This window comes from Antechinus flavipes, chromosome 6 (assembly GCF_016432865.1).
Source record: "Antechinus flavipes isolate AdamAnt ecotype Samford, QLD, Australia chromosome 6, AdamAnt_v2, whole genome shotgun sequence".
NCBI classification, from domain to species: Eukaryota; Metazoa; Chordata; class Mammalia; order Dasyuromorphia; family Dasyuridae; genus Antechinus; species Antechinus flavipes.
The window spans coordinates 197,909,127-197,933,368 of record NC_067403.1 but is presented as its reverse complement, the minus strand read 5'-3'; the positions used below and the strand labels follow the sequence as shown (position 1 = coordinate 197,933,368).

Genomic DNA, 24,242 nt, shown 5'->3' with positions numbered 1-24,242 from the left:
TGTCATTCAATGTAATTTCTTAATATTTTCTTTAAAAATCATTTTGTTTTGACATCCACAGACTTCCATAAAAAAGAAACAAATCCTCCTCAGAGTAACCCTTTAAGAAGAGTTAAGTCCTCTTTAAAGAGATAACTGCAACAAATAGTCCATATCCTTTGCCCTCTTGTAGCTTACTTACCATTTTTATAGAAAAGAATTATGTTTCTCTTCTTGAAGACAGTAATTAATTATGGATGGGAGGCATCTGTTTTGTCTGGAAAACTGGCTTTTTTTGTTTTCTGATTTAAAGTCATATACTTTTTATTATCTTGAAGTGTATGCTGATTTAACTTGAAGAATTTTTCCAGCACTTTCATAGAATTTTTCCACTTTCTCTGATGCTGATGTGTATATCTAACTCAGTATTAGTGGACTTTTCCTTGTTCCAGTTTGAACATCACAAGGTAAAATGACCAAGTATCCCATGAAATGTTTTTGTTGCCTTTGGATGTCCAATAGAATCATCTACACCAAGTCTTTTATATGCCTCTATAAGCAGAACTTGAAACTATCTTCCCATCTATCTGCAACTTAATTTTCACCAATGTTTTAATTCATATAACAATGTCAATATGGATATGATTTAAATTTCCATTAGTATTACATAGACTTTTTAAATCCTGGAACAAGTATCATATATTTAAAGTATCAACAATTAAATTAATGTTTCTAGAACATCCAAAAACACTGCTTCTGAGTAGCCTTTGTCCTTTTTGTTACCAGTTTGCTACTGTAGGAATAGAAGAAGTAGTTCAGATCAGAAACATTTCATATTTTTCCTTGTTTCATGGGTTGCCCTGGCCAAGGATTTCTCACATAGGAGCCAGATACTGGTGTTGTCTTCCTGTCCATAAAAAGATTGATTCTCAGGCCCAACAGACACAGACTACCACCAGGACTATAATTAAGACTTTTGCAACTTTGTGGAACCAATTAGACCTTGCATTCCAATGACATAATTGTAGAGCTTCTAAGGTAGATCATTCAAAGGATATGACTCAACAGTCAAAAGAAGAATTGCAAACTATTAAAAACTCTATGAAAAATGCAAATCTAAAGAACCCTGAGGTTTTACCTAACATCCTACAAATTTGCAAACAGGACAAAAATAGGAACATTCAATGTTGGGGGAACTATAGAAAGATGAGGCTTACTGGTGCATTATTGATGAAGCTATCAATCAGTAGTCATTTTAGAAAGTAGGTTGGTATTATGCAAATAAAATGACTAAAATGTCCCTATACTTTGCTCCAGAGATTCTACTACTAGCCATATATATAACTTCAACGATGACATTACTTGGAAAAAAGTCTTTATATACACCAAAATTTTTGGAACACTTTTTTATGCTAAAAAGAAATTTAGAAACAAAGTAGATCAGGGAATGGCAGACAACTAATTTTAATACATGAATGTAATGATGTGTTACTGTGCTATAAAAAATGATGAATAGGATGAATAAAGAAGTTTGGAAAGATGTCTATGAGGCTGATATGTAGTGAAATAAGCAAGCTAAGGAAACGGTATGCATGGTGACTGAAGCAGTGTAAATGAAAAGAACAACTGAATGAATGAATATTGCACAATTTCAAAGCACAAACAAGATTTGAAGAAATGTGAGAAAGTACTGATCCTCACCCCTTTGCAGAGGTATGCAACTTCTGCAAGTATGTTGTTCCATTGCACTCATTTTCAGACTTTGTTGAAATATTGAGCAATTAAGCTGATTTTTTTCCCACCTTTTTCATTTTTTTTTTAACTTTTAAAATATATAGGATGACTCTCTAGGAGACGCAGGAGGAAGAAAAATAGTAGAAATTATCATGATGTTTTTAAAAATGATAATAATAAAAATTTAATAGACCAATAATTGCATCCTTTTTCTATTTTCTGTGTCTAAAATATTTGGACAAGTGAAGAATAGCTAGTCTTGGATTGTGTTTGAATTTAAGTGAATTCATTTATTTCTATTTAGCAGCTGACAGTCTTATAGTTTTGTAAGAGTGCTTATATAAAAACATAATAAAACTTCCTAGTTGTGGGACCCTGGGCAAGTCATTTAACCCCAATTGCCCCAGCAAAACAAAACAAAACATAAAAAAAATTTTTTTAAGATGATTGGAAAACTAAAATGTAAATGAATAAGTTGATATCTAATGATAAATGTGGTCTCTAGTATATCTTATGAAGTATCATATACTTGCTTCATTTCATTCTTGGTTTTCATCTTAATAAATGGAGGGATTTATTTAATGACTACTTTTGCATTCGGACCTGCATGAAAATGTCCACTGTTATATCCAACAGAATAGATATCTAATTTCTTGATTGTTTTTACCAGTTTTTCTATAGGTATTACTGTACGAGGTTATAAGTAATGAGCAAATAAATTTAATATGACATTACTATTTTTGAGCTTGGAGCTTTAGATATGTAACAAATTCTCTTAATATTAAAATAATCTATCCCTTCACGTCTAGTGTATGTGTATGCATGTTTTACTGTTAATTTGTTTTTTTAAATCTCTAGGAGTTTGTAGCTAAGCCTTTCTTCTAATCATTTTTATACAGATTATACAAATGCTTTTATTTTTCATTCCAGAGTCATTGAGATGAATAATATAGATTGATATATTCCACATTGTTTTTTAGACATGCAAGAAAGCACTTCAGTCAAGCTGAAGGAAGTCAGTTGGATGAGGTTCGACAAGTGATGGGAATGTTAGCCTTTCCTTCAGACACTCATATCTCTCCTTATAAGGTAATTTTTATAATTGTGTGATAATCAACTAAATTATTACATAGTGGGATTGTGACTATCTAATGACTACAAAATACTTTCTTTTGACATATATTTAATGCCACTATCTATATATTTGGTCATACTTTTTATTGTATTTTTTAAAGTCTTGTTAAAGCTTTTTATTCTTTCTACCACAGTCTCTTCCCAGTATCCATTCCCAATCTTATTCTGTGATTTACAAAGAAAAATCAATAATCCACCAAAAGAGAGCCTTCATCTGGATGGGCAGTATTTATTGGCCATAATTACCACCACTTATTGGGAGTTCTGTTTCATCCTCTGTTCTCAGGAATAAGTAATCTCATCACTGCTTTTACTCTGCTTTTAGCTGCTTTTTTAAATAGTCATTGTCTTTTTCTGGTTCTGCATTTTTTTACTCTGCAACAGTTGATTCTTTATTTTTTTTTTCCAGTCTACACTTTTTATTTCTTGATGGAGCTAATTCCAATGAGCCTGCTAGGGCAGACAAGCCTCCATCCAACAGCTTGTCTTAGAGAGTAGCATGGTGTATCAAGAGATTTAGTGGCTTGCCCAATATCATAACCAGCTTGGGTCAGAGATGAGACTTGATCCCAGCTTTTAATCCACTCTACTACAATGCCTGTTTTCTTTTCTTATGGTGCCATTCCCAGTACTTAGTTATTCTATACTATATTCTATACTTGGTGGCCATGGTGTCTTCTACTTTAGTGAGGATCATAAAAATAAATGACATTGGGATCTCATGGATCTTGGAGCCTATTAAAAAAGGAATGAATGTAGGTGCCTTTGATACCATATGAAGGAGTGTATGATAAGGAAAACACTGAATAAATGTTTTTTAGACAGCCTTCTTAGAAGACTATGGGATAGAATGCCAAGAAACAAAACAAAAAATCCTGAATATTATTTTATGATTATAGGAAAAATCACTTCTCTGATTCTGTTTACTTGATTATAAATGAGAGCAATAATTTTGAACTTCTTCAGTGGATTATTATGAGGATCAAATCAGAAATTTGCAGACCTTAAAGCTTTATATAAATATCAACTATTAGTAACAGTCCATATGTCTGCTAAGACATTGTAAAGGAGTTAGTGATCCACAACAGAACACTTAAACCCTTGCAGTAGGCATGGAACAGTGATGGTTCCATTGGGAATTCATGGATTTGAAATGGTATAATCCCTGCTTTCGAGATGATTACATTCTTTTAGGAATATACTAATCTTAAGCAAGAAGTGACAGAGATAAATCAGATATCTAGGCAAAAATGCTGTGGTAGGAAGGAAAGAACTTTTGGCCAAGGGGGAAATCAGGAAAAGATTCACAGAAGAGAAAGTTTCAGCTTAACTTAGCCTAGAAGGAAGAGAAGTATTCTTAAAGACAGAATGGAGGAGTTGGTGAACAAGCTTTAATTAAGCAATTATTCTGTGCCTGGAGCTCATAGCAGTCATGATAGATCACATGAGTACACAGCGCTGGAGACTGTTTACAAGTTGAAGGAATATCTGATCTGTCCAGCTTGGCTGGAAGATAGAGTGTATAAAAGGGAATGATATGAAATATAGCAAGAGAACATAGATTAAGACCAAATTTTGAGAGCCTTAAATGGCAGGCTAGAGAAACTTTCTTTTATACTAGGGGCAATAGTGAGACTCTGAGGCATTTTAACATAGTGGGTGTAGTGCTCAGATCTATGCTTTAGGAAAATTATTTTGGCCACTGTGTACAAGATGGTCTAGAGAGGAATAAGCCTGAAGGCATGGAGAGCAAATAAAAGATTACTGTAATCAGCCATGCAAGTAGTAATGAGAGATTTAATACAGTGACATTTGGAGTGTGGAACAAGGCAACAGATTGAAGAAATGTTATATAAGTGGTGTTGGTGAGACTTAGCAACTTTACTCAATGTGAGAATTTAGATGAGAAGCAGACTTGGAGGTGACTGTATTTCTATTTACTGTCCAGACACTACAGTACAAGGTAGCAGTCTGATTGCCAGTTGCAGGGCACAAGTACAAAGAACCATAGAAGCACAGGATTAGGAGAGATCACTAGCTACGGTGTTCTAAGAAATGATTTCATGGAGACATTATAATAGGAGACTTCGTGATACAACAAAGAAGTCAAGGAGGGGAATAAGAAAAAGCTATTGGATTTGATGATTAAATCATTGGTGAATATTCATTGTAGTTAAAGTCCATGAGTGTGGAAGTAGACTGAAGTGAAATAAGGAGACATGAAAGGTGAGGAAGTAAAAGCAGACCTTTGAAAAGAATAAGAAATAGTCTATTAGTGAGAAGTGATTTATTAAGGCTTTCTACAAGATAGAGAGAAGCTTTACTTTTGCAAGGTGTCAAAGAAGAAACTTAAAAGCGGTAAGAAAGTTTCCAAATTTTATTGTACAATTCGAGCCATTGAACTACAGATTAACTCATGAAAACTGTGGCACAGGCATCATTGTACCTTCTAAAATATACCCCAACTAGGTTTACAGATACTGCCTAACCTATTAAAGCTATCCATAATTGCATTATTTAGTAGAATAAAGAAGTGTAGCCAATCTAGAAAATATTCAGTAGTACAATGTGAAGTAATTAAGTGAAGCCTCTTTGGTTGGTAGTGAATCAGTAGCAGCATAAGGGTGTTTAAAGCTAAAAACTTGTAGCTTTTGAAATAAGGGAGCTTAAAATCACCATCTATGGGCATAACTATATAAATCAAATACAAAAGTATCAGAAAACAATTTAGGAAGCAATCAGGACATCAAACGATTAAAAAAAAAAATGCTTTAGTCCTAATAGGACTCCCCTCCTCCCAAAAAAATTTTTTTTCAGTTATAAGATTTTACTGAGGTTGCATTGTAATTAAACCAAATCAGATGTACAGCTCTGATTTTATGTGACACTAGTTCCTGACAAAGGCCTCTAGGAGGTCACCTAGTGGTGACTAACTCAGCAAAAATCAAGTGGATTTTTGGAAACAAAACTGATGTAAAAATTATCCTGGTGTCTCCCAGCCAGAGGTAAGGCAGCATGACAGAGAAGGATCTAAAAATGAGAACGTTTCTCTGGCCAGCTCTGTGGTGTTTCTCTGGCCTTTATTTAACTACATCATTTAAAAAGTCAGCCAGAACTTAGAGATTCTTTCCCTTCAATTCAAATATTGCAGGAAGTCTAGAGGCTTTGAGCCATGTTTATTAAGGATCCCAGTTAGTCAGGCAATCATTTTCAAGTACCACAATTTTTTCTAAAACAGGAAGTAGAAGAAAGGCCTCAAGCTTTGATTACTCCCTTCATCATGTGAGGATTTTCTGTAAGTTTGGGGCCCTACTAAAAGAATTTCACATTCTTACTATTATACAATAAGGATTTTAGTAACCTAAGGAGACCAGTGTTTGATTTTAATGAAGTGCTTATGGACCCACATTGCTGTTTCCTTGGCAGTCAAAATTCAGAGTTGGCTTTCCCTACTAATAAATGCCCATCAAAGCAAATTCTTCAGAACAGTAGCTTTCTTGTTTGCAATTTTTTTTGACAGTTAAAGGACTCTTCAGTCTCCCTAAGCTACTCTACCAAGCTAATCAATGAACTTCTAAACATGGGATAAAATTTTCTGAGTTAGCAACTTAAGTATTTTAGACAGAAAAAAAATCACAACTCAAAATTTTCACAGTAGGAAAGAAACTGAGAAAGCTATCCAAGAAAACTGAAGTGTCCAACAGATTCTTGAATGAAACTCCCAACAGGTTTGTGTTAAGTGAAATACAGCTTAAAATATGAAGCTGTACTTAGACATAGCAAATCATCTTTCATCTTGTGACATAAAGCAAATTTCTAAAATAATGACAGTTTCAAAAACTATATAAAGGTGTTTTTTTTTGGTTTGTTTAAGAGTTCTTACTCATATTAAATGTATAAGCATTCTGAGTGTTTTATTGTCTAAATAGGATTTTTGTTTGAGGTTAAAGGTAATATTAGATGGGGAATAATTATTATCTTAATCTGTAGACAGGATGAGAGAACATGGAACCACATACTGACACACTGTGAATATTTCTGACTGCAACTAAATTGGATATTTTACATAAGATCAATGTAAGCTTATTATTGCAAGATAGGTGCAAAAGAAAAGTTTGATTGCTTAGATGTCATGGTTTTGCTATAGTCTTAAGCTGAATGTGAACTTTCTCAAGCAAAGGTATTCCAAACTATCATAGGTTACATGGTATTTGTGCAGTAAATTCATTCTCATAAAATTATTCCAATAACTTAGTAGGAAGAGATTTTCCATGGTAAAAGAAAAGTGAAAGTATTCTTTGATGATGGTTTCCTGTGTCAGAGGCACTAGTTTTAAAATATTCAGCAAGATTTCTAAAAGACTTAACAACACATGGTCAATACATCCGTTTTTTATGAAATGAGAGATTACTGTCATTGTTCTCAACGTACGAAAAATGTACCTCTCCCTTGTGAAGACCAATAAAGAAGTCCAAGTTTGACAGGGTTTTCTTTAACCTAGTTAGAAAAATGAATCTCTTTTTCTGTTTTCTGAATGCTTTACTATTGAATAAGAAAAAATTCTTTAACTTTCAAAGATGGAATTTTACCTGAAAGCCCTAAATATCTAAGTTCTTTGATCCCTCTTTGGTCCCCTTGTTTTTTAAGCTAAAGGTCTCACTATCAAGACTTTTATACAATTTTTCATTTATTTTTCACCTTTCAAATTCCTTGAATTAAGCTAGATTAAAAATGTCAGTCTTTGGTGTTCTAATTCTTATAGAGCAGATTTTTTAGAACAGGACTGACCTTCTTGCCAGTAACTTTCTTCATCTATTCTCATAGGTGCTATTGAATCACATTATGAATAACTCCCAAAGCACTCTAATTGCAGCATTTTTCTGTGGCCTAATCCTCATGTTTTTCTTCTGATTCACTGCTCAGCACCTCCTACTTTTCACATCTAGCTCTAGGAACAGTAATGAAATCTATATTGTAAAGACGTAGGTAATAAATTGCCCTATGATGTCATTTATCATCATCCCTGTAACTTCTGATAGCAGAACTCTGTTCCTAACCTCCACTGCCCCTATTTGTTTTGTTGTCTCTGTTAAAATGCAAGTCCCTTGAAGGGAGGGATTCTCACCATTTTTTTTTTTTTTTTGGTCTTGCCTAAGCACTTAAGCACTGTCAGGTACACAATAAGTATTTATAAATGCTTTTTTATTCATTCATCAATGTGAAAATTATCCCCCAACAAAATAATAAATTAGGTCTTTGAATTTATCTTCTTCCGAATCCTGTCTTCATTCATCTTTTCTTATTGTGGAATATAGAACTGTCTCACCCAGCATATCTAATTGTGAGATCCACTAAACCACCTTCCTCAGCTTTTTCTACAAGCTTTCCTCTACATGGACGTGCTTATTGATACATGTATAAACTTTGCCTAGCATATTATGAGCTAGAGCGAAGAATACAAACATCTTTAAGATGTTTCTTTAAGATAATATAGAATATATTTGCTTCTGATTTCTTTTCAGAGATGATCTAGTTTGGCACCTGCTTCAGTTCTAGGTCTATCCCGTTATTCTTAGCTTAATGAAGATCTTTGGATGTTATTGTCATTTGGTTGTTAAATAACAATTCTCTAGTTGCCATTTGGCTCTAACTGTAAAGCATTTATTTGAGTAGCTCAAAAAACTGTGTAGGCCATTCAAGTCTTCTTCTTTCCCCCAATTGTGAAATAAGACTAGTTGTTTTCATAGGTGTTGGAAAACTGTTTAAAGTAGAAGTGAGTACCCTTGGTGGAGTAGAGGCAGCAAAAACACTATCCAACATTAACCAAGAAATATTTGAGCCTTGCAGCAGGCACCTCAGTGTTTAGGGCTCTTGGGAGACCTCGTCTTTCACTTTCACCTTCTAAAAAATACTTGTAGATAATAAATAGAAGTATGCATAGTTTATTTTTACATATATTTATAAATCTTTGTCAAATGATGGCTTCTTTCATGTGGGGTGGGGTGGGAGGGAAGGAAGGAAATAGTTCTGAACTTAAATTCTAACCAAAAACATTTAAATAAAATTTTAAAATAAAATAAAATAATACCTGTAGAAAATAATTCTTTACCATGCCCTGCAGTGAGGTAGAGTTGGGATTTGAGTACATACCAACTCCCAGAGGCAATTAAAGATACAAAATACTTAGCTTTACAGAAGCCACATGTCAAAGAGTGCATAGAAAGCAGTTTTCCAGAGCAAACATTGTTAAGTCTGTGAACTCTTTGTTGGGTGCAGGCATTTAATTAAGTCTATATATGTGTGTCTTGTATATAGTGAATTAATTCATATCATTTTGAAACACAGGCTCGAGCCTTTTTGTAATCAAGATAGTTCTCTTTGTGGTGACTCAGAATCTGTAGGCTGCTAAGATGCCATGTTTAGTATTTCCTTTGCATTGTACCCTACAAAACATTTGTGAGAAATGAAAGAAAACATTACTAGAATTAATATTGTTAAAAAAATTCTTTAGGTTGAGTGTGTATTTTATCAACATGCCTCCCAACAGACCACAAGGATGTTGGTGGTACTCATTTAGAATTAAAACAGTTAATCAACGGTTTATTTGAGGCACAATCTTACTATGCTTTCTACTGTTCTTGACAGATCAGGACAGCCAAAGATTGGGGTTGATTTTGCTCCATTCTATTTCACCCAACCCAAAAAACTGATTTTTGCAATAGGACAGGGTTTAAACAGGATTTTCCTCTATTTAAAATCCAGTAGAATTAAGTGCAATTTAGATTAAACCTGTTTTCTTAGCCTGAAGTTGAGTTACAGTTTCAGAAGGCTTTCTCTAAAATGAAGATTTATCTATCTTCTGTCTTCTTGAACTTAAGACTCTAGAAATACTAGAATTGGAGGTTTGGTTTTGCTATGTACTGTTTGTTTCTGTTGCTAGAATCCTATTGGGTGCTTAATGCAGCAGAGCTGACTGGACTTATAACATTTATATTTCTTTGACAGAAGTTTGCTCAGTCATGTGTTTTAATTCTCAGTAGCTTAAAAAACTCTGACATTCCAGAGTATTAATTTCGCTTCATAACCAAGCCAACATTCCAGAAAATTAAATACAGAATATTAAGGTCACATCAGTGGATTTTAAATCAAAGCATAAAAATAACAAAGTTTTATAATGACCTTAATACTGTAAATGCTGCCTGCATTGAAAGAAAAAAAAGTTTTTATTTTAAAATTCATTTCCTCTTGCTCCCAGTGAAATGCTTATAATTGTCATCTGGTGATTTTTCCTGTTGCTCCTCTCCTCACTCCCTTTTCTTTAAACAAACCTTTTAAAAAATAATAATAATAATAAGTTATTTAGTTATCTGATGGCACTGGAGTGTCTGATTGGAAATTAATAATGGAGCATTCTATGAAATTTTGCGTAGGATAAATGTTCTTATCTAGAATATTGGACCCATAAAGGGATCTTATTTCTAATCTTTTTCCTTTTTATTTCATTACAGGATCTTTTGGACCCTGCCCGATGGAGGATGTTGATTCAGCAGTTTAGGTATGATAATTACAGGCTACATCAGCTGGGAAACAACTCAGTCTTCACTATTACACTCCAGGCAGGCCTTTCTGCCATAAAAACACCGTATCCTTTCTTGGCCAAAAATTATAAGCATAGCATGTACTTAAACCAGTTTTTATTTAGTTCCCATTGGAATAACATGGTGAATTTTGTCTTAACAGGAATAAATTTTTTGGGGGTAATTCCTGAATATTATTGGATAAGTAAGCAGGTTTTCTATATGATTTCAGAGATGAAATGAATAATGAACTTGGCCTGATTTTTAAAGAAACATAGGTTTCTGGTTATTTGTATCAAGGTGTTGGGGGGTGGGGTGCATTAAGTAATATTGTTTGATATAATGAGTCAACAGCATTTCAAGTCAAAAAACCTGGTTTTGAATCCCAGGCTCAACAACAGTAGATATATGATGTTGAGATTCACATGAACAGAGGTTTAAACATGGGGCCACAGCCTTGTAAGGGCTAAGAGTATAAGGATACAGAGATTTTCAACAATTTAGCATTTGAGTCCTTATCTGTCCTTAAGGAATTTACAGTCTACCAAGAAGGAGAAAACATGCACAGATAAGTATATTTGTTACCAGATAGAATGATATAAGGTCAGAAAATATATCACAAGTGTTTTTGAAAAATATGAGGAAAGGTGACTTGCTTCTGAAATTATCAAAGAAGGTTTTGCAAAAGATAGGACAGCCAACTCACACCTTGATGGATAAGTATTTTAACAAAGAGGGATAAGGAGGGGGCAGAGGGAATGCATGCCAGCCATGAGGTACAGACTATTCAAAATACAGTGGACAATTCCCCTTTCCAGTTTTCAGTTTCTCCATCTACAAAATGGGTTAGAACTAGCTGATTTGTGATGTCCCTTTCTGCTCTAAGTCTGTAATAAGAGAAAGAAGAACACAGGAATTAGTCACAGGACCTGAGCACTGAATAATACTGGAATAACAAGTGTGCGTAATTTAGGGCAAAGCCTTTCTGAGCCTCGGTTTTCTCATGTACAAAATGAGAAGATTGGACTAGATGAACTTCTGAGGTCCCTTCCCACTCTAAATCTGTGAGATTAAAAGAATAAACTCTTAAAAGATACTCCTTAATTTTGATTTAACCAATTTGATAGTATTTCATGGTTTTTTTTTCCTAAAGGAATGATATAAAAAATGATCAGAGAAAATACTCTTAGGTTTTATGTGAACATTACAAGCCATCCAATTACTCATGTAGAATGATATTTTCCTACTGAATTTATATCCTCACAGACTTAATTTTTTTCTAAATTGACTTTAAAGTAAGCTATATTCTTCTCTAGGGCTAGAATGCTAGAATGTTAAATCTAGAAGAGAGCCATAGAAATTCTCTAGACTTTTCTGAAGTGGAGAAGGGAAGAGGCTTGCCAAGGTACCTCTTTAACAGTCAAGACGCAGCCCCCTCCTCCCTGCTCCAGTGTGACCTTTCTCCAGCCATTGCTCCTTTATGAGCAACAAGTTTATTCTGTTTATGATTGAAAGAAACGAGGAAGACCTATTAAGAATACTAAGGATTTACAGTCAGGTGATTATCAGTGTACTATCTGGGGTCAGAAAGACTGGCCATTTTGGTGTAAACCAGTCCTTGATTTAGATTTCAAGTAGACAATGAAACAGATTGTTCAGTTGAACCATTATTCCCACTGACTTGTCTGCCATATGTTGTGAAAGTAGCTACAAACTCGACAAATATCAGAATTGGAAGGCCTAGTGCAGTTCATCTAGATACCCTTTCCTGAACAGAAAGCCTTTAGCATAGGGAAGAGCTCTTTCTACAGCAAGATAGTAAAGTAGAAAGAATACTTATCTTGAAGTCCCAAGGCCAAGAATCCTGTTTTCTGCTGCTTACTAATCATGTTATCTTCTGTAGTAAAATGGTTCAGTAGCAATCTGAACTTCACAGCATTATGAAGAAAATACTTTGTAAATCACCAAGTGTCATAGACATGTGAGCTACTGCTCATCTGTTACATTAAGAGTTCTGGATTTGGATCCAAAGAAACTAAGTTCAAAATTTGACTCTATTTACTGTGTGAGGAATCGGGAATAATGCCAAAATTTCATGCTTGGGTGCCTAGAAGGATGGTGGTATCCTAGACAAAAATATGGAAATTTTGAAAAAGAAGTAGATTTGAGAAGAAAAACAGTAAGTTCTATTTTGGATATATTGCATTTGAGATTCCTTAGGAGCATCCAATTTGAAACATCTAGTAGATAGTTAAAGATAGATTTGGGAATTATCTACATTTCAGTGATAATTAAACCGATGGGAGTTATTGAAATTGCCAAGTGAGACCAAGTGAAATTATATAAAGAGAAAAGGGGCCAGCACAGGTCCTTAGAGATCTCCCACAGTTAGGAAACATAACAAAGACAATAAATCAACAAAGGAAATTGTGGTAATGTTTAAACAGGTAGAAAGAGAAGGTGTCACAAAGACCTGAGGAGGAGATATCATTCAGAATAAGACAGGATATTCAGCATCGACACATACTACAGAGAGGACAAAAAGGTTGAGTGCTGAAATGATAGTTTGCTATACTCATTTTTTAATTTATTATTATTGACAGCTAAATAGCACAGTGGATAGGAAGCATCCTCATCCTAAGTTGAAATCTCACCTCCAACACTTATTAGCTCTGTGACTATGGGCAATTGAGCCCCATTTACCTCAGTTTTCTTATCAACAAAATAAACTACAGAAGGAAGTGGCAAACCATTCCAGTATCTTTACCAAGAATACCCCAAATAGGGTCAGACACAACTGAACAACGTTGTCATTGTTGTTATTGTTCTTGTTATTTTTGATGTAGTTCATCTTGGCGACTTAAACTCGTTGAAAATAGCTAAATGCTGTTTGTATTTACCCTCTTTCTTGAATTTTTCCTCCCTGCTAACCAACAAACATTTTCTTTAAATGGAAAAAAAAAAAAAAAAAACTAAGTAAGCCTTCACAACCATCATGTGCTATTATCATCCCAATTTTTTTAAACAATGATCCTACCACTTTTTGGATTCTTCTGTAGCTCCCCGTAGGTCATGGATGTAAAGATGGAAGAAACATCATCCTTTTTTACATATGAGAAAGGTCTTCAGTGTCAGAGGCAAGATTCAAGTTTATCACACTGACTCCATATGTATCTCTAGTACCATTGGGTTTACCCTCTGTCTGATTCTTTTGCTTTTGTTGTATTTCTTAATTCTCAGGCATTTAAAAAATTTGACAGGAATATTGGGAATGGGAAGTCTTAAACAAAAACTTTACTATCTGATTGTTTGGGAATCATCTCTAAATCATTGGTCTGTGTGTGATCCAAACACCACCTAGGTTAGAGAAGAGGTTAATTAAATTAACACCAAATTATATAAGGATAATGAAAAAATTATAAGGAAAATGAAAAGAATTCTGTGCAGTTGTAACAGTTCCAGCACAAACTATTCGGGCAAGCTGTTGGTGCTGAAAAATACGAAGTGGATAAAGGTAAGGACCCTTTTTAAAAGGACTTCTTTAAAAAAAAAAAAAAAAAAAAAAAACAGTGATATAAAGCACCACAAAAGGAAAACCGACCATGTCCAGGATAATATCCCCAAGTAAGAACTGACAGATAATTGCAATGACAATTTAGCATACAAATTCATTTTCAAAACAGTATGGAGGAAAATTGTGGAAGATTATAAATAAAGTACAATGTAAAGAGAAATCTGGACATGAAACAAACTAAGCTAAGTTATTCCAATGGCATTTAAAGATTAAATAAGAACATAAACCAAAAAAAAAAAATTAAAAATTGACCAATATGCACAATCAGTCCCATTGCCAACAACTGTACAATCACTACATTTGGAATCCATAATATTTCAGCAATTTTTTTTTCTTTTTTAAAATTTTTGTTGTTGTTATGCTTTGAATTCTGGTTATCATCTTCTCAATCCTACATTAGAAAAGGCCAACATTTTATTTATATATATCAAACATATTGCTGTTATTACATATGATTTTTTTTGTTTTGCTCATTTTACTCTGTATTATTTCTGTCTTTCCATGTTTTTCTAACGTCAGCCTGCTGTGTGCATTTCTTACAACCCTAGTGATCTATCATAATCATGTTTTATCATATCATATATCATAAAAATCATATATTTTTCCAATTGATGGGGCTCCCCTCAATTTATTTTAGAACATATCATATAGGTTCTTTTCCTTTTTCTGTGTTCACTTTGGGAATAGTGAAATTGCTCAGGCAAAAGGGATAGGCAGTTTTATAACTCTTTGGACAGAAATCCAAATTGCTCTCCAAAATGGTTGGATCATTTTAAAGTTCTGCCAGTAGTGCTTTAGTGCCCCAGTTTTTCCTCATCTCCTATAACATCTGTCATTTTTTCATATTATTTTCATTAATGGGATAGGTCTAATTGGCATCTCAAAAGTTGTTTAAATATTACTATATATGGTTTTTGAGTTCTTCTTCCAAAAATATTTGTTCATGTCCTTTGATGATTTATCAATTTGGCAATGATGTGAGTTAAATAAATTTGACTCAGTTTGCTATATATTTGAGATTTGAGGCCTTTCTCTGAGAAACTATAAAATTCCCCCCCCTCCCCAATTTTCTGTTTTCCTTCTAATCTTATCTGTGTTTTGTTTGAACAGAAACTTTTAAAATTTGATCAAAATTATCCATTTTACATCCCACAATACTCTGTATATCTTGTTTATTCCTAAGTTCACCTCCTATCCATAATGTGATGAATTAGGAAATTAAAATGATCTTTGTGAAGATGAAATGAGCAAAAGAGAACAGATAATGAAATATACCTTCATTCAGCAGAGATGAGGGAATCAATCCTAAGGGCAAAAGGTTTCATATGTTAAGAGCAGCTAGTGGCAGAATGAAGGAACTGTCAGACTTGGAGTCAATAAAATCTGAATTTAAATCCTGCCTCAAAAACTCACTGATGGTAAGTCACTGAACTGCTGTCTCAGTTACCTCAAAAATAAATAGGAATAATAGTCATGGGTATTGTGTATAAAGATAAAATGAGATGGGGTTCTAAAAGACTCCAAAGTGTTGTGTAAATGCTAGCCACTATTGTTATGACTATATAAGTAATGATTATTTCCCATTTCCTAGAACTCAGTGGTTTACCAAGAATTTTCTTTACAATCACCCTGTGATACATAAGGATGAATATTATTTCTGCCCTCATTTTTAAAGACAAGAAAACAGACACAGAGAGGTTAAAATTTGCCCATAGTCATCAGCTAATAAGTATTAGGTCTGGGTCTTCTGACTCCCCAGCTAATTCTTTAAGACTTTTTAAGTTTTTACTTAGTTATTGCAGGCCAAAATAAAAATTTTTTAAACAACCAAGTAATTGAAACAAAGTTCTTTTCATTTTAATTATCCATAGAATTTACTCTTGTTGTCTTCAGTTATTATTTGTAGAAAGCACCCAGATCATAAACTATTTAGACTGACACATCTAAGGGATATGATCATGGGCAGGGCATTTAGTAAGCCATCTGAGGCTCATTTTCTCTCATATATAAAATCAGACAACATAGTGGAAAAAAAAAAAAAAAGGATTGACTTCAGTCAGAATACATGGATTCTAATTCTGCCTCTGACTCATTACCTGTGTAAACTTGGGCAAGTGACTTCACCACTTAAGTCTCATACAGTTGAGGGACATTGATCAGCTGATGACCTGTGAAGTCCCTTTTAGTTCTAGATCATTATCTAGTAATATTACTTGCACTGCCCGCTTATAACAGCACCTATCTCCCAGAATTCTTGCTTAACAGTATGATTTACTAGATGATCTTCAAAATACTGCAGCCATCCTGATTATCAACCTTTTCAAACCTAGTTAAGCTGATTCTTCTGTAGCATATACAAAATGCATTCCTGGGTCAGTAATCCATGACTAAAACTTCCTGAGCTTCTATTGGGGTGGAAGCCCTCAAGGATGGTTCTGTCATCCTCATCATCATACCTGACATTTCTATAGTACTCTTACAAACACGCAGTCCTCAGATCAAAGGATTACCCACATTTCTGTTTTATGAAGGAGGAGACTTCATAAAGGACCACAGAGACATCAAGTTATTTGTCCAGGTTCACAAACTAATAATAAATGTGGAAGGCAAAATTAGGGGACTGAAACAGGCCCTTAAATCCAGATCATCCCTTTGTAGATCGGCATACTGCCAATCGTTTATGTTGCTTTCAGTTGTGGGGGGAGAAGGGGGAGGAGGTAGGCAAAGGGAAAGGCAAAATTGTTTTTTATTCAGGCTCTTAGAATTAATTTTATTTTATCTGTTCACACCAGTGTCAGTCAATAGATGAACATTTATTTAGTGCTTTCAAGAAAGTCAATAAACATTCCCTACTCTCAAGGAGCTTAGTATCTTGGGGAGATGATAAGCAAACAACTATGTATATATATTAGCGATATACAGGATAAATTGGAGAGAAGGCACTAGAATTAAGAAGGGATGAGAAAGTCTCTCTGGAGATTGAGATGTTAGCAAAGACTTCAAGGAAGTCAGGAGACAGAGTTGTAGAGAGAGAGCATTGTGGCTATGGGGAGAAAGGGAGAGGAGATAGCCAGTGACAGTGCCTGGTTTAGAGTCCAGAACAGCCAGCAGGCCAGTGTCACTGGATCAGCGAGCATACATGTGAGGGGAGAAGTAGCTTCTTTTTGCCTCAGTGCCAGTAAAAGTATACTCTATTTCCTTGTTAGACCTATTTGACAAGGAGTATCAGAAATGTAAATATTTTTAAAGTTGATTATTGTTGTTAGCTTATTATATATTACAGTAAAGTAAATAGTACATGAAAAGAATATTCCCTGCCCCAAAATAAAAGAATATAAGACTTAGAACCACAAAGATGGCCCCTAAGGTCAATTGGTACGATACCTACATTGTACAGATGATAATAATAATCAAGATTCACAAGTGAACTGCCTAAGATTTTACAGGTAATGAGTTTAAAACCTGGATCTTAGATTTTCTAATACTAAAACTGACCCACTTTGCATTGTGCCATTTGTTTGCCTTGTTTTTTCTAATGATTGCAATTGTTCTTAAGCTATGACTCCTTGACACTTTGTGAATCAGACAATGTTATAAAGAAGATGGAAGTTCAAAGAATCCAGACTGCCCTGTGTGTAGTAAGTCACTGAACAAGCTGGCCCAGCCTTTGCCCATGGCCCATTGTGCCAACTCCCGGCTAGTCTGTAAGATTTCTGGAGACGTCATGAATGAAAACAATCCACCCATGATGTTACCAAATGGATATGTCTATGGCTACAATGTAAGTTTCTTCTCTGCATTTATCCAGTGTTCTGTTGCTCCAAAGCATGGAATATCACTATGTCTGCATGTGTAGGAAGAGATTATAAAGTTCAGGATTTCTGGTTTCCTTTGTTTTTCCATTAACTTTATTTTTAGAGTTGTCTGTCAACCAAATTAAGAATAATTCTAGACATTTGGTTCTTTGGGGATGAGACAAGTAAATGTTTTGTGGCAGATTCAGAGGAGAGAGAGAAAAATGATTTCTGAATTGTGGAGTACTATCTTATTTTGATTTGCCTGCATTCATTTATGATTGATCTTGTTTTTCAGTCTTTGCTTTCCATTCGTCAAGATGACAAAGTCGTGTGCCCAAGAACCAAAGAAGTTTTCAACTTCTCACAAGCTGAGAAAGTGTACATCATGTAGATCCCCGTGGCCCCAAGATGGAGGGCCAGTGCTGGCTGGAATGGGACACAGCGTAGGGGGTGGCCTGCCTCCTTAGGCATGGCCTTGTGTGGCGAAGAAGCATAATGTGCCATCTTGAGGATCAGACCTGTCGGTGGCAATGTTGTTTCTTGCGACCAAAGATCAATGAGCAACAATAACTACTCTAAGAAAGAGAGGAAATATGACTTAATAAGTTTGTACTTGAAAACAACATTTTGATTGGTAGGATTTTGTAACATAAGTCACAAATTTGATGCTTCTGAAAAGTACTTAAATCTTTCAAAAATAAATTTTCTTTTAAGGATGACTTAAACACTGAGGGACTTTCAGACCCACTTAAAAATGTGACTCCATTCTTTTCCCTATTTGTTTTTCCAGTTATCCTCCCTTTTTGCTAATGATGATACATGGAAAAACAAGGGGGTTTCTCCATGAGAGCTTCTTGCGTAATCTGCTGTGGATCCTATAGGAAATGATAATAGTGCTGAGTTTAAGACATTGCACTTCCAGGGATGTGATGATCATGAGATGATGACTTCATCCTAGAGTCGAGCAGAAGTTGTTTGTTCCAACAGAAGCTTAAAGATGCTGCCAAAATACCAAGAAAAATAGCATGGCAAGCAAACCAAATTGCTTGTTTTTATAGACTCTTCCAGTTTGCCCTCTCGTGTGAAAGTCTTTCTAAAGTTCTTAGTTATATGCATAGGGGTTAATATCAAATCATTAGTGCTACTGCCTTATTTCTTGCTTTGAGAATGTATTCACATGAAAATCAGCTAGTGTTGGACAGTTTCTGAAGAGGCCTTGCAGGATGGTAACATAAATATAGGGTCTAAATATTATTCATTGCAGAAACTAATAGTTCAGCTTCAACAATTACTGATGACTTTTCCAAACCAACCAACCAACCAACCATTGTAGCTTAAACAAAACCATATTGTAGAGGTTTGTATTTAGCGCTTATTTTTGCATGTTGATGTTGATTAGCTAATAAAAAATTGTAAATGTAAAACATGTTAATAAAAATTGTTTTCCATTTCTTACTTATACAAAAGCATTGTATTTCTGACCTCATATGAATTCATTCCACATGATTCCTCTTCCTGTGCATCCCATCACTCCAATCCTCTGCTTTCAACAGTTTTTTGTTTGTTTGTTTTTTTACTATTTTCCTTTTTCTCAGAAGATTGAGCAAAGTGAATGAATGAAGAAAGCATGAACTTGATAAGTGCCAATGTGCTAATCTCTGGGGATACTAAGAGAAAAAATAAGAGCCCCTACGAAAAATCAAGAGCTTATTTTTTTCATATATATTATTTCCCCTTCATATCTGATTCCTACACAATGCAGGCATAAGCACGTTCCAGTGGAATTATGTAATATAATAGGAGAGGCAACACATGAAATATTTCAGTTGCAAGTCAAATGGAAAAGACCAATGCTGCTTAGCGTGCAGGGGCTGATGTTAATGTGTCTTACTTAATATTATTTAATTCCATTATGCCCAATATTCTTTGTTTCAGGGGCCTGGAGTGTCCCTGAAGGAAGAGGCTGTTTAATATGGTGGTGCTGGTTTGACTTGTTTCCTCTTGCTATACCTTAGGCTGCTTCTGCCAGGTTAGCTTGCCTGCACTTTGGTTGGCAGTTGGTGAGAATAGCTGACCCCTTGTTCACAAGTTGCTTCCCCCTGTCAACGACTGTGAGGGCTGGGTTGGAAATTGTAAGGCTGATCTAGGAGTTACTGCCACTGCTTTCATTCCTTGGTGTCATTTGGTCAACAGTTGTGGCTGGTGGTGATGAGAAATATGGGCCACTTGTCCTTTGATTCCTTATCAAGCACTCTTTCCTCTACACCAGGATGTATCTCTGGAAGAGTAGTATCATGGAAACAAAGGAAGATAGTCTCAAAGAGGAAGGTAGTGGTCAGTTCTGTGAAATGCATTGTCGTGACAGGAAGGAAGATGAAAAAAGATCATTCAATAAGGAGGTTCTTGGTATCCTGAAAACTATTTCTGAATGGTGAGAGTGGAAAACATTGTAAAAGATTGACATGGAAGGAAAAATGTTTGAAGAACTTAGATTGTAGAAGGTTGGAGATCTGTGGAATGCAGTAGGATGATGTAAAAAGATCAAGAGCAGATTATTCTAGAATAAGGAGAACTAAATGTGCGTATAAGCAAATAGGAAGAAACCCACAGAAAGGAAGGATTTGAAGATGCAAGAGAGGAGATGATTGATGGCAGTATCAAAAAAAGGCAGGATAGGAAGGGTAGAAGGGTTAGCTGTGGCCAAGAGTAAGTTCATCACTTCCTTAGGTAAAAATATTAAAGTTTTGTAGTTGGAGAAGATGAGGAAGCTCACAATAACTGTCCTCAGTCTCATTGCTCTGAATTGGTAGGCTAGGAAAAGCAAGTACAGCAGAATCAGATTGCTAGGTTTTTGGTTTTTTTAATAGTTCAGCAGTCTGGAATAAATTCAAAATTCTCTTTTATTGTGCTTCACTATCAATATACAGGAAAATATAAGGGAGCAAATGGGAAAATGTTTAGAAAAATGTTGCTTATTCCTATCCACTGTTTCAAGTACGTAAACCAGGAGCTGTGCTTGACAGAATGTAGGACAGTTTGTAATTTGTTTATTGATTTGTACAGATGCATGTTCATAAAGCAGGCCCTCTCTGACTAATGGATTATTTAGATCTAGAAACTTTAGAATGAAAAATAATTCTTATTAAACTTTAAGGTTTATAAAGCATTTATAACCTCTTTATTTCTCACAACTGTCTGAAGTGCTATTACATACCCCATTTTATAAATGAGGAAATTGATGCTCAAGGAACAAGTGAAGTGATTTTCCTAAGTCACAGCTAAGAAGTGACTGGTGACCAAGGTTCTCCTGATTCCCAAGTTCAGGATTCTGAGTATTCTTCTACTTCTGACTGTGAAAGTCTTTGAATATAAGCCTCCAAGCAGGTTGTCCCAACCATGTCACTTTCCCCACTGCTTCTCTACTCCCATCACCTCCAAGATTTCCCAGTATTCCTCATAAGTATAAAAGTGCAGCAGTGAGTACCATTCCCTTCCCTGTTCTAAAAGTGGCCATGGTCAAGATCCCAAACTCTAGATAGCAGTACCGGTTGGGATTGGGGAATAGAAGGGGCTGAGTTTGAGAGTTCTGAACTCTGATGTGTGGTGTTTAAAGTAAATGGGGGGATAAGAGAGTTGAGATTTCTACCCAAGTCACATCTTGTACTAATGTTTTATTTTGAGAGCAACTTTTGGGAAGGACATTGGCAACCTAGCTCATCTCCAGAAAGGTGAAGGCAAGTGGGAGCCATAGAATATTTTTTGGATTGGTATTTTAACCACAGAGATGTGTCTGCAACTCATCTTAGTCCAACCCCTTTGAGAAAAAGGAGGCCCAGAGACAGAACATAATCTGTGCAAGGTCACACAAAGTGGCAGAGCTAAGTTTCCTATTGAGAAATTGATTCCAGTGATCCTCACATCAAGCAAATAACTGGGCTTCCAAAAAAATCTCATTTTTATAAAGGAAATCTTTACACTAGACTTGTTTTTCTTGGGTCTTAGAAAACAAGGCTAGGATGAACACATGGGGAAGATGAGCATTTGAGCTCACAACTGGAGATGCCAAAAATTAAGCAGACTGCCTTGATATGGGCTCACTGTCCCTGGAGGAATTTAACCAGCAGCTCAGTGTCTGCCAGTGGGCAATGTTGTGGGTAAGATGAATGCTTTTTGGATGAGCTAGCCCTTTTAGTGTCCTTCCAACTTGAGAATACATGACTAAACATGGGGGTCAGAGGACAAGAGGAGGTACATGGAAAGTATTTTAAGCTCTCTAAAGAATTTTACACCTTTCTCTTGCAGTCTTGTTCATATTGTTAATTTGCACTCTATAAAGAAGAGGTTTGCCAAACAAAGGTGAACTTCAGCAAAGCCCTGTTTGAACTAACACTTAATCTGAATCCACAGGGTCCCAATTAATGAATTTTTCCTCTGCTCTGCCAAGAATTAGCACCAGAGCAGTCGGAAGGAGCTCAAGAATACAGTCAGGCCTTTTGTCTTAATGAAGCCTGCCCATGAACGCTAATGAGAGATCCCGTTGTGATTCTGTAAGGACACAACATCCATTTCATCTGGCCTGGAGATAATGGAGAGCTTCTCCTAGAGTACCATCTCCTGGCTGATAAGATGCACTACAATTTCAGCCCTTCTGAAACTGCTTTGCTGCCTTAGAACCAATTCACATTCAACCAACAAGAGGCAGGTTCTGTGCTCACGGAGCACAGAACCTATACTGAACCCTGGGAAGGACCACAAGCCAGTCCCTCCCCACAAGGAACTCAAGGCCCAGATGGGGAATCCAGGCCCGGAACTTCCTCCAAGTACCATGTTGTCTTTCCCCATCAGACTGACATCTTTAAAAGCAGAGAGTGTGGTTTGGAAGGGTTTGGGTTTTTTGGTTTTTTGGTTTTTGAATGATACACAATAATGAGTGCATCAGAAGTTCAAAGTGTTTTATGAAGTTTTAGGGTAAAATTGTTAGAAACTGCCTTTTAGGCAGTATGGCATAGTATTGCTGAGCTTCATAAGCATGTCACTTAATTGTCCTGTCTGTAAAATGGGAATAACAATACCTAAAGTATACTGTAGTATAATATATGGATTTGAGACCTAAATGAAATCGTACATGCTAAGCGATTTGCAGTATGTGCTAGCCATTTTTGGAGGAAGTAGCTTTCAAGTTGGGTTTTCAGGGGTCAAATAGGACAAGAGACGGGGTAATTAGTGGGCTGCATTGTTTCTAAAGCACAAGACTCATAAAAGTAAATGGATTTTTTAATGGTACCCTTTTGGAAGTGGTAGGTTTCTAACCTAGACTATACCTGATTTAACATGCTTACATGATCTGTGGATACAAGGAAATGTGTCTTTGGACATGGCACTAAAGTCTTCCAGATAATGAAATATGTTTATCACAGAAAGGCCAGTGGCAGCCAAAGAAGTTGGATCACTGTTTCTAGCATAGTCATTTTACCCAAGAATAATATTCCCAGGTTTGTGTCAAAGCAAGGACCCCCATGCTTCAAGGACCAATTAAATTGTTATTTTTTTCCCCATGAAATCCTCTCTTCCAAGATGCATCCCTACATGAAGGTGACCCTCCTCAAATTTCTCCTAACACTTTGCCTGGACCTCTCCTTTCCATTTATCTCACTATCCTTTGTATCATATTTGTATTTTTCTCCCAGTCTGTGTCTCTCTTTGAATCCCTGCCTCTAAGGCCAGGATTCAGTTCACATGTGATGAATGCTTGTTGAAATTGAAATTCCAAGCACATTGAAGTTTAATGTCTCCCATAAACTAACTAAATGACCTCCGAAGTTCTTTCCAGCAGTCATATTCTCTGGTTTGTCAAATTCCTCTTGGCCTGTTTGCCACCCTTATCCTTGTCAAAACCAGGATGACAGGTGAGATGAGATGTGGGAGGTGAGACCTCCCATGGTGCTCACCCCCAAGAGCCTCCTGCAGATCAGATGATATTCCCAAGATAAGCAACTCAGCCAGATCAGAGACTCGGCTGATGTAACAGGTTAAATTTGTCTCCAAGGATAACTGGTTCAAATCTAGCCCTGAAATAAATTCCTAGTTCTTTAAAGCTGCTTAGGAGGTAATAAAATAAAGGCATTAAGTGATTAAATAAGTGCATGCTGTGCCCCATCATTTTTCCTCATTTTGTGTTTGAATGTAGAACCAAAATGGGAGGAAAGAGTAGATGGTTGGAAAGGATTCATATTTCTATAACAATCTAAAGTTTTACAAAGTATTTTCTTCCCAGTCACATAATTTAGTTTAGTTATGCTCATCCCCATTTTACAAATGAGTACACAGGTACAGGGAAGGGAAGTGATTTGTACACAAGATAGTGAATATGAGCAGAAGCTAGCATAATTCTTGGAGGGCTTCAACTCCATTTTTATGTCAAATTTCCCTCCACAATCCAAGCAAGGT

The 24,242-nt window shown here is 35.6% G+C and overlaps 1 protein-coding gene across 3 annotated transcripts in view; it reads left to right on the top strand.

Annotated features, from left to right (window-relative positions):
• MAEA (macrophage erythroblast attacher, E3 ubiquitin ligase) overlaps positions 1-19,261 on the top strand; it is a 142,065-nt gene extending 122,804 nt beyond the window's left edge. For 2 of the 3 annotated variants that reach the window (XM_051965805.1, XM_051965806.1), the window contains 4 exons: positions 2,694-2,802; positions 10,356-10,489; positions 17,584-17,779; positions 18,091-19,261. In XM_051965805.1, the coding sequence (XP_051821765.1) occupies positions 2,694-2,802; positions 10,356-10,489; positions 17,584-17,779; positions 18,091-18,186 (535 nt within the window). In that variant the 3' untranslated portion in view covers positions 18,187-19,261. Of the gene's footprint in view, positions 1-2,693; positions 2,803-10,355; positions 10,490-10,954; positions 14,433-17,583; positions 17,780-18,090 lie in introns of those variants that run through there. The other variant, XM_051965807.1, reaches the window with a different exon arrangement.
• Positions 19,262-24,242: the final 4,981 nt, after the last annotated feature.